General features: G+C 44.2%; 1 protein-coding gene and 1 pseudogene across 1 annotated transcript; both read right to left on the bottom strand.

Moving 5' to 3' along the window:
- LOC119808408 lies at window positions 1-257 on the bottom strand (annotated as a pseudogene).
- Window positions 258-5,672: 5,415 nt separating this feature from the next.
- LOC119807481 (cytochrome c, somatic) lies at window positions 5,673-7,650 on the bottom strand. The gene is made up of 3 exons (XM_038319468.2): window positions 7,519-7,650; window positions 6,484-6,660; window positions 5,673-6,375 (listed from the first exon to the last, which is right to left on the bottom strand). The coding sequence occupies exons 2-3, from the start codon at window positions 6,650-6,652 to the stop codon at window positions 6,227-6,229; spliced, it is 318 nt and encodes a 105-aa protein (XP_038175396.1). The 5' UTR covers window positions 6,653-6,660; window positions 7,519-7,650; the 3' UTR covers window positions 5,673-6,226.
- Between the last annotated feature and the right edge of the window lie 3,490 nt (window positions 7,651-11,140).

The following is an 11,140-nucleotide window of genomic DNA, read 5'->3' as shown; positions in this document are numbered from 1 at the left end:
CTATTCTCTCATTTCCCCATCTTCCTCCTCCTCTTCAACACCTCGGATATAAAGGACATTATTACACCTTATTAGAACTTCACCCAGATGTCCAGACAACGCACCATCTATGTATTCTGTATTTGCAAGCTGCATGTTCATGTAGCCATCGACAGAGACCAGGTAGCCCTTATATTCCATCCCCCACTGAGATTCACCATCACTGGTTTGCCTGTCAGTCCATCGAGAAAAGGCTTGGGATTGATGGGTAAACTCATCGCGAACACCCGTGAGCGCTACACCCCACTCGCCGCTGACCCTGCCGCTGCAAGCCCCTCGTGCGTGTGTGACAGGAGCAGCCTCCGCCAACCCGGACCGCGCAGCGCTCAGAGAAAATCTAGGCATCCATTCTTTAGCCGAACTCAGTCCTCTTTAGAAACGCTGATGGGGATGTGAAGGTTGAGATTCGTGGATTCCTGATCTCACACAGGGACAGGTGAACTTTTAGCATGATACGCCTTTTCATGGATACAAACCTCCAAGGGCACTTCTGTCCCAGTGAGCTTCAGCTTCACCCCACTTGGAAAAATCATCTGTGTCCTTTACCCCTAAGTGCATCGCTACAACTGTAAACCGTATGGCAGTATGTCTGGTCCAGCTAGCCCAAAACTAGCTAATGTAGTTCAACTGAGTGCTGGTTAACATGCCACATACAATTTCTTAAATTTCCCCAACTCTAAGAGCTAATACAATATCAGTTTACAGATGAGGTGTAGATGGAACGGCAGGCTGTGTCCCACCACCCGGCTAGCTTTGTCCAAAATAATTACACAGAAACTGTATTCATTTAAACAGTGCCTGGCCCATTAGTTCCAGCCTCTTATTGTCTAATTCTCACATCTTGCTTTAACCTATATTTAGTAATCCGTGTAGCACCATGAGGTGGTCGCTTACCAGGAGAGATCTTAACCTGCGTCTGTCTTGGAGAGGAGAAGCATGGCGTCTGTGGCGACTGCATGAAGCGTCTGCCTTCTCTCTCCCAGAATTTTGTTCTGTCTACTCTGCCTACCTAATTTTCTGTCCTATTAAAGGGCCAAGGCAGTTTCTTTATTAACCAATGAAAGTAACACATAGACAGATGACTCTCCTCCATCAATGAGGAATCTAAGGTACAGAAAGTTGAGTGTACTTGATTCCGTCAGGCACTGTCAGTGGAAGGCCCAAACTCTTTGTGGCCTGTCTTCCTGCAGCCTTCACTAGTAAAAGTTACAAAAAGTCATACTTTAAATATAACATGTACAAACTCTGTGTATGTGATTTTGAAAGTCTCTTAAGTTTATTTTATAACTCTAGCTAGGAAGGTATGTCGTATCTAGTCTGGACCTATGCAGGCCTATTTCGGGTAGGGACAGTTACAAGGGTCCCTTGCTAAATAAGAAAAGCTACTACTTAAGAATTTATACACACAGCATATTTGTGTTATGGTGTAGCTGCCCATGGAGAGGTCCTGAACCGAAAGCCAGCAGGCGTCCAGCATTTCACCTTCTGTGGGAGAGGGAGGCTGAGGGTGTTAAAACACACTGAGGTATTTATACCATGTGAGCTACTGATGGTGTTACTGAACATCTGAGTCATCTCCAGATTAGAAACAGCATTGCTCAAGGCAGACAGCAAGGTGAACGCATCTTCCTTGCAACCAGGAGGTAAAGAATTTATGTTGGAAATGGGAGAGACATTTGCTGAAAGGGGGCAGGGGGAGGGCTAAGATGCTCAAGGAACACAAGACAATAGTTACAGAACTGGGAAATTGATATATAAACCAGAATCTGATAGGGGTCCATTGATTCAGTGGACCTAAGAGTAGATCTGATTACAGGGGGCCAGACCATAGAAATGCAGGCTTTCCTCCAAGACTCAAGTCAGGCATGGGAACAGAGAACACATATGGCTGAGTTCCCAAGCTGGGTTTACAGAGTAGATGCAAAAAGAAGCACAAATGACCAAGGCAGAGGATATGGAGAATTCAGAGACTGAGAAGAAATCCAGATGTGGGATTCCCCTCTATATGCTATGAATGTTTTATTGCCATTGGTTAATAAAGAAGCTGCTTTCAGCCAATGGCTTAACAGACTATAGCCAGGCTGGAAAAAGATATACAAAGAAAGTAGGCAGAATCAGGGAGAAGCCATGTAGCCACCGGAGATGTTTGCAGAAGCCTTGCCGGTAGGCTACGACCTCAAATTGATGCACAGATTAATAGAGATGGGTTAATTTAAAATATAAGAGCTAGCTAGAAATACGCTTAAGCTATTGGCCAAACAGTACTACAATTAATCCAGTTTATATGTGACTGTTTCGGGTCTGGGTGATCAGGAAATGAACAAGCAGTCTCTGCCTACAAAATCCCAAGAGGCTGGCTAAGGACAGAGGTCACAATGAATAACAGGAGTCTGGATTTTGGTTAGTCCAAGTAGAAACAACAGACACTGATATGTAGTTGATTAAGAGAGGGTGTCAGAGTCTAAGCCAGCTCAAGTGCCTAGTGACTGTGATGATAGGGAGTAGAGACAACAGGCCCACATAGATGAGATCCCACTAACATGTCTATGCCAGGAATGATCTGGAAGACGAGGCTTCTGTTGTAGACAGTGTGGAAACTTAGTAGGCTCCATTTGTGAGGGCTACGGAAGAATAGGCCTGGAGCAAAACCAGTTTCTATTAAACAAACCAAGTAGTTAAGAATATTTGCTGATCTTAGAGGATCAAGGCTCCATCTGTAACCCATTCCAGATCTGATACCCACTTCTGGTCTCTGTGGACACCAGGCACACACATGGTTTTCATACACAGATGCAGGCAAAACAGCCATACACATCTTTACTATTATTTTGGGACAGGGTTTTTCCTGTATAGCCCTGGTTGTCCAGGATCTCTCTGTAGACCAGGCTGGCTTTGAACTCAGAGATCCTCCTGTCTCTGACTCTTAGTGCTGCAATTAAAGGTGTGCACTGCATTCAGCCAATAAATCTTTAAGATGAGAGATAACTCGTTCATATGAAGTTTATACATCATCCTGGAAAGTGCAGGGGTCAGCATGTATGATAGCGAGCAAGGTAATTCATCTAAGTGACCTTTAAGCTTTGTGGATCTATGAGCAACACAACACTGCTTTGCCGCAAAGCTCTGAACAAGTGAGACTTACTTTCTGTTTGTATTTTTCAGACAAGGCCTTCTTTAGTCCAGTCTGACCTCAAACTCACTGCATAGCCAAGGATAACCTTGAATTTCTGATCTTCCCATCTTTACTTCCCAAGCACGGGATCACAAGAAGGCCCCACCACGCCTGGAATGCTAGGTATAAAAGCCAACTGAGCTACAGCCCCAGGCCTGTTAAAACATTCTTAAAGCATCACATAGAAGAATTAAAGTTTTGAGGACACAATTTCTTTATGCAATTGTTATTACTTTTGTGACAGGGCATCACTGTGTACCTCAGGCTGGCATAGAACTCAAAAACCCTCCATGTCTCACCACACCCAACTGTCATTACCAAGTCCTAACGTAACATGAAACCTGCCCTAGACAATACACAAAGGAACAAGTGACTGTTCTAGAGGGTTCGCCTTCTATTTGGGGTGAGGTTAGGGTGGGCCTATATGTGATGTATATTGATAGTTTTAGTCCCCAGGCCAGCACTGTCTACAGCACACTTCTAATAACACAATGACCTTGTTTGATAGTTCTTCCTCCAAGTTTACTACTCAAGCTATAGACCTATTTAAAATGAAATGTTAAAAATACTAACTCGATGTGTTATACAGACACCTATTAAATATGAGCCCAGTGTGGATTTCTAGCAAACAGGAAAGTTCTCTATAGTCTGAGAATTTTATTGTACATGCCAGACAAGTGTGGAGGTCAGAGGGCAGTATGATCAGTCAGCTCTCTCCTTCAATTGCATGGATTCTCAGGACTGAATTCACGCCATCAGTTTTGAAGGCAGGTAGGTGCCTTTTACCTGAGAGCCATCTGTTTAGCCCAGAATACAGGGTTTTGAAGACAGGGAACCTGTCCTGAAGCTCTGTAGACCAGGCTGGCCTTGAACCTGGATATCCACCTGCCTCTGCCTCCTGAGTGCTGGGATTAAAGGCATAGGCTGCCACTGCCTGACTCAGAATAGGGACTTTTGACTAAAACTGAACTATAGCCATAGTTCCTTAGTCTGCTTCCATCCATGTTGTTCTTTAGCTACTCATGCCTGGCTCAGTTAACTTTATCTGTAAAATTCTTCCCAATCATGAGATCCTTTGAATTTATAATGAAAGCACCATTTTATAAAGTATTAAGTGAAATGTTTACAGTCATCTTAATTGCTCATTTTTTTTTCTATCATTCCTAGGATGCAAGGAAATGAATTAACTTCAGGGCTTTCTTTGCCCTGGTTAAAAAGCATCCTTCAAAAGTTGTTACTAAAACTTGGGTCACCAAGTCCTTTGTTACAAAGGCTCATCCTTTGAAGGATTTAGAAGCTTATCAGGGCTGGAAATGACTCAGTGGTTAAGAGCACTAGCTACTCTTCTAGAGGACCCAGCTTGGATTCCTAGCACCCACACTGCAGATCCCTTCTGTAACACCAGTCCCAGGGGATCCGACACCCTCATATGGTACCCAGGGGCACTACATATGGAGTGTGCAGACAAAACATCCATACACATAAAACAAACAAAAACCCCAGCTACCAATCAGCCTAAAGCTCTGAATTTACAGCCTGGGTTACACATTTATCTGAATGATGGTGGCACACATCCCAGCACTCTGGAGACAGTCAGGTAGATCTGTTAGTTCAAGGCCAGTCTGGTCTTTAGAGCAAGTTCCAAGACTGGCTCCAAAGCCAAGAGAAACTGTCTTGAAATACAATCCCAAAACTCCAATTTTGTTTCCACAGGTTTGTTTTTTTTTTTTTTTTTTTTTTGGTTTTATGAGACAGGGTTTCTCTGTCCTGGAACTCACTTTGTAGACCTTGATCACTGAGATCCACCTACCTCTGCCTCCCAAAATGCTAGGATTAAAGGTGTGGGCCACCACCGCCAAGCTAGACTGCTTTCAATTTCTTGTATGAAGTAAATTTATGTCACAAAGTGATTTGTCAGTCTTTAGAGAGCTTCTTAACCTTCTCCACACTTTTGAAGTCATCAATGAGTTCTTTTCCCAGTCAAAAGACTCCGCTATCACCCTATTTCCCTACCATTTTCTATAAAATGTAAGACCACTCAGTGTCTTAACTATTCCTCTTTATACTGTGACATTCTGGCCAAAGAACCAAGGGTGAAGTGTTGCTCTAATGAGTTGTCCCAGAGGTCAAGGTCACACCATCAAGCATCTTCAATACATACTTTACATTAGGGAAAGTTAAACTAAAACTTTGTCCCCAGTCAAACAAAGCAGAATCAGAAGAGCGTGACCTGTAATTAATTACCTTTTTACTGTTGCAAACTTCTTTTATTTTAATCCTTCCATAAAAAGTTGGCAAAGAATGCCACCAGCAATCACACATGTATTTAAGTTCCAGTTGTTTTGTTTCTGAAAGGATGTTTAAGGACAATTCTGAATTGCAATTTAGTCTTAGACAATAAAAAATTAAAAAGGTCTAAGTTGCTGGTTTCTAAAGGCATTTTAACACAACAGATCAACTATAACATTGCTAAATACTCTTTATTTGAAATATTTTTTACATAGACCACAGTAAGTGCCTTTCAATGGTAAAAGGCAGCATCCTTTGACTTAGGGAAGTCTAATAAAATAACACGACAGTTGCCTCCTGACCTTTAGCCATTGCCTGTTACAGCAGGGAGTACAAACTTTACCACAGGCGAGTCTTCTCGGTTCTGAGATGGTGACAGAATTCCCCCAGTGTTTAAACATATTCATATGTCCAATTATATAAATTTAATTATAAGACCATTTAGTAGGTCTGAGGTGACACCCCCATCTTTGTGGAAAGTAGAACTTCAATAATTAAGTCCAATCTTATCTTGAGAAAGGGTGCAGTGACAGTGTTTATGCAACGGAAATCGTTACTTTTAAAAAAGATCATATCCACTTTTCTACAAGTCAGTTTTACTTAAATCAGGACTGTCCAACAAAACATTGTTAGCCATTCATGATCTGAATTTTGGGGTATGAATTAAATTATGGTACACATTAAAAGTCATGAGACATTTGTTTTGTAATAAATAAGGCAGTGGAGTTACTCCTTAGTAGCCTTTTTAAGATAAGCTATTAGGTCCGCCCTCTCTCCCTTCTTCTTAATTCCAGCGAAGATCATTTTTGTTCCAGGGATGTACTTTTTGGGATTCTCCAAATACTCCATCAGGGTATCCTCTCCCCAGGTGATGCCTAAACAGAAAGGGATGCAGTGGTTAAAGCGTTTCATACTCCTGGTAAGTCTACCATTGGTTACACCCATACAACCTGTGCTGTGATCTAACAGCAGTCCCCACTTACCTTTGTTCTTGTTGGCATCTGTGTACGAGAATCCAGCCGCCTGACCTGTCTTCCTCCCAAACAGACCGTGGAGGTTTGGTCCAGTCTTATGCTTGCCTCCCTTTTCCACAGTGTGGCACTGGGCACACTTCTGAACAAAAATCTTCTTGCCTTTCTCAACGTCACCCATTTTTAATTCTAAAAATAAAAGACCCAACAGTTCAAATAACTTGCTCAAGAAACACATACAATGGATCCTGATGACCATTCAAATCACCTAACTAGCAACCCACTGCTAGTCTCTATCCTTTAACACCTGGCCGGATGCTACCTCACTCAGATGGAATACTCTCAATAAGCACAATAATTAGGAGACACCCCCCCACACACACACACACACAAACTTAAGGCAAGTCTATGTTCATGATAGGTTTGTGCTCAAGTAAGGGAAGTGGAAAACCAACTCAAATCTGTGTTTCAGAAGGGAAGGTCAAAAAGCCACAAATATAAAATTGGACTACAATTGCATTAAACCAAAACCACTGCGATTCTAACGTTTCAGGATGCGTAATTGCTGTGTGAGCTGCCCATTAGAGACACCTCCAAAAATAAGAAAAAACACAGCTATAGGGCTGTGTGTTTGGGGGGTGGAGGATGTCCTAAGTGCTTTCAGCGGCTCTGTTCTCATTTGGAGGTTAAATTACTCTCTCTTGCATTAGTCTGGCACCGGAAGGCAAGGGAGGGCTGGGGTAGGAACTCTCTCCCTTTCGCGTCTTAAGATCGCGGGGGTGACCACGAGGTCACCCATTCAAGCCGGATTCAAGGGGAATGATTAACACACTCTTCCGGATGCCCGATCAGGAAAACGAACCGGCCAGTTCCTGAGTAGCAGCAAGCAGCCTCTGCTCTCTGGAAGGGCGGTGGGCGAGAGGTCTCTAGCACTCCAGGCCCCGGCCCCGCGCCCACGCCGCCTCAAACCCTGCTTTGCGCCACTAGACCAGGCCCGCGCCGGCCTCCTCGCACCCTTCCCGCCCAGCGTCCCCGTCTCGCGCTCACCGCTCCTGGGTGATCAACACCACCAACGCCGCTGCGACCCGAAGACGGACGTCCCGCTCTCTAGTCCAAGGACACGCCGGCCCGTGCCTATGTACCGGTGTCGGTGCAACCGCACTTGCTCTGCCCGCCCACGACCCGACGTACGGCAGCGTCGGGTGCTGCGACGTGGCGTCGCCGCGCCTCATTGGCTTCAGCATCGGGACCGCTCCGGCGAGGTGCGCGCGCATGCGGGCTAGCAGGTTAGGGTGTGCTCAGAGGGCGCCCTTCCTCTAAAGGCCTCGTTTGCCCGGCTCTTACGACAGGCCCTTGGACGTCAGGCGTGGACGTAGGTGACGTCACCCTCGGGGTCCAGGGCGCAGCGTGCTCAGGTGACACTTGGCTCTGCACTCTTTGGGCCGCCGCCCACGGGGAGTGCCATGACTGCCGCTGGGTCAGCTGGAGACCTTTACCCCGGCTTAGACAAGACTCCCAGGCTGGCGCGACTGCTCCGCCCCGAGAGGATGCCTGCTGGTGACCTTCCGGCTCTCCCAGTGACAGAGCGCCCCAAAGTTGGGGAAGATGCGGCCCTTGTGGCAGACAGGGTCGTCGCCTGGAGTCCCTGTTCCCTTCCCCTAGTGTTTGTAGAAAAACAAGGAAGGTGTGCAGGCAAGCTTTAAAAAGAAACACGATTTGATCTGATTCTTGGGATCTGCTGGCCTTGTTCTGACAATATTGGGGATGGAAGTTTTGTTAACACGCTTTTCCAGTTACGAATTCCCTGCCTGACATCCTAAATTCTACTATTGGAAGTTTTCTTTGTTACTTTTTTTTCCTAGTTTTTTGAGACAGGGTTTCATTGTAACTGCCCAAACTGTCTTCCTGGAACTAGCTGGGTAGACCAGGCTGACCTTGAACTCAGAGATCCGCCCGCCTCTGCTTCCCAAATGCTGGGATTAAAGGTGTGCGCCACCTTGGCCCAGCCCACTTTCATTACTCCTACCTCTCAAATTCAGATTCCAAATTCTGACCAGCGGCGGTCTTTTTCTTAAATTCTGTTTAGCCTTGACTTATTCCGTCAAGTGTTTAAAGATACCTGGTGCTCGGCAGACCCTTTTCCTGATACCAAGAGTAAACCCGCAAACTTTGGTGAAGTTTATTTACATTCTACCATGTTTGCTTCCACCGTCAGAGTAACACTAGATGTTAGGACGCTGGTCTAAATCGCTGTAGATCCCTTTCAAGCCATTGGTCCTATGATTTGTTCCAAGGGGAAGACATTAGTCTGTATGAGTATAGTTATTCTTAGGTATCCCCAGAGGCAGTTGGCTCCAGAACAGTCCCCAGCACCCATACAAAATCCCATGGGTGCTCAAGTCCCTCTCATGAAGTGGTATAGTATTTGCATGCAATATACTTAGTCTTCCCAATATTTACATCATCTCTAGATTATAACATGCCAAATACAGTGCTATATAATGTCATTTAGGGACAAATGACAGAAATTCCAAAGTTACTCAATATGCCTGAGAGTATTGGAAGTTCAGCTACATAGTATGTGGTGGTACGATATGCTGGTGTTTCTGACCCACAGATGTGGAATCCATATGTAGAGAGATCTGACTGTATTTTCAGTTTTTAAACTGTCCTAACTTATAATTCTTCTTTCTCTGACACAACACTATATATACACCCACATCTTCCTATATAATGGTAGAACTCTCGAGCCGGGCAGTGGTGGCGCACGCCTTTAATCCCAGCACTTGGGAGGCAGAGGCAGGCAGATCTCTGTGAGTTCGAGGCCAGCCTGGTCTACAAAAGCTAGTTCCAGGACAGGCTCCAAAGCTACAGAGCAACCCTGTCTCAAAAACCAATAAATAAATAAATAAATAAATAAATAAATAATGGTAGAACTCTCAACATATTCAAGACTTTTTGTAGCTTTTAGGGGAACTCATTATGCATTCAAATATAGTCCTGACATTCCTTATTTAAATTATCCAGATATAGGGTTATTTGGCAAACTCTCAGAAGTTTTTTAAAGTCATGTCACAGCAAATCCATAGACATTCAATATGTCCTTAAACCAAATCCTGATATTTATTGCCTTCCGGATTTCTGCAAAGAAGTCATGGTTCTCCCAGTATCTTTTCTTTGTGTCTCAGAAGTTACTATTCTTGGTCTATCACGGAGTTGGCTGACCACATGATTTTCGGGAACATCCTACTACAGATTTTGTACACCAGTGACTCAGTTGACCAAACGAATGGATTGACGTCTTACTTGTTATCCCCTACCACTGCATTAGTAGGGTGGTGGTGCACACCAGTAACCCTGGCACTGGAAAGGAGGGGACAGAAGAATGGGAAGACCAGCGTCATCCTTGGTGAGTTCAAGGCCAGGCTGGGTGGCATAAGGAGACTTCGTCTCAAACAAATTTATTTCCACAAGAAAGAGGATAGAAAATAGACAATGCAATATTTCTTTAGCTGAAGAAATTGTGGATAAGAATCTCATTTCTGAAAATTGTGGAGAGGTAAGGGAAAAGCAGCAGGAGGATCTCTGAATTCAAGGCCAGCCTGGTCTACAGAGCAAGTTCCTGGCCAGCCAGGGCTGCACAGAGAAACCCCGTCTTGGTGGAATGAGCAAAAACAAACCAAATAAACAGTGTCACTCCTTCCTGTGGTGAAGAAGCTATGGTAGATTCTATGCTGGTGTAGTCTCACTACTTTTAGCCTCTGAGGAGTCATAGCATTTACTGTTTCTTCAGTATGCTCAAGAGGAGACTGGATGTGTAGCTATGTGGAGGGCTTGTCTGGCATTAGGAATGCTTTTGGGAGGGAGAGGCAGAAGGCTCAGGTCAAGTTCATCCTGGACTACACAGTAAATTCAAGATCCACTTGAGACATAAGAAGTCCTATCTAAAAAGACCAAACCAAAACAAATCCCCCTTATATACACAAAGCACAAACAACAGCAACAAAAAGCCAGTGAAGTTGAATTATTTGAGTAGGAGAAAGAAAGTGCATATTGCTTCATTTCTATTGCTCTATCTACTCCGTCTTATCCCTTAGGAAGGATAGAGGCTGGTAAGAGTTATAACTGTTTAAAAGACATACCTCTATTTCTAACCATATAATGGATTACAAATTTTCAAAAACATGAAAATTGCTATTAAAATCCCCCTCTCCTCAGCCAGGCAGTGGTGGTGCAAAACTTTAATCCCAGCACTCGGGAGGCCACCACCACCCAGCTCCAATTTTGTGTTTTTATGGGTTTTCTCTCTGTGTGTGTTCACTTCTCACGCTTATTCTTTCTCCCCCACCCAGCCCCATTTGTTTTTTTCTATTCTGTTTTTTTTTCTTTAAATTTGCCTGTTTGTTTTCTAAAGAAAGAGAAGGTGCGGAGTTGGAAGGGTGGGGGAAAGTAGGGAGGATCTGAGAGGAGAGGACAGAGGGGAAACCGAGACCAGGATATGTTGAATGAAAAGAAATCTGTTTTCAGTAAATAAAGAGAAAAAAGAACGAATATTTTCCCTAAAAATTCATAGCTTTGGGTCACCATCATGCAAGTTCAAGGTTTGATTTTATTGTTCTGCAGAGTCTAAGAAAAGTCTGCCTGGAACAACGTGTCCCCGAGAGGGGAG

Source organism: Arvicola amphibius, chromosome 2, assembly GCF_903992535.2.
Source record: "Arvicola amphibius chromosome 2, mArvAmp1.2, whole genome shotgun sequence".
In the NCBI taxonomy this organism is placed as follows: Eukaryota; Metazoa; Chordata; class Mammalia; order Rodentia; family Cricetidae; genus Arvicola; species Arvicola amphibius.
The sequence above is the reverse complement of the archived record's forward strand: the minus strand, read 5'-3'. Positions and strand labels throughout refer to the sequence as shown.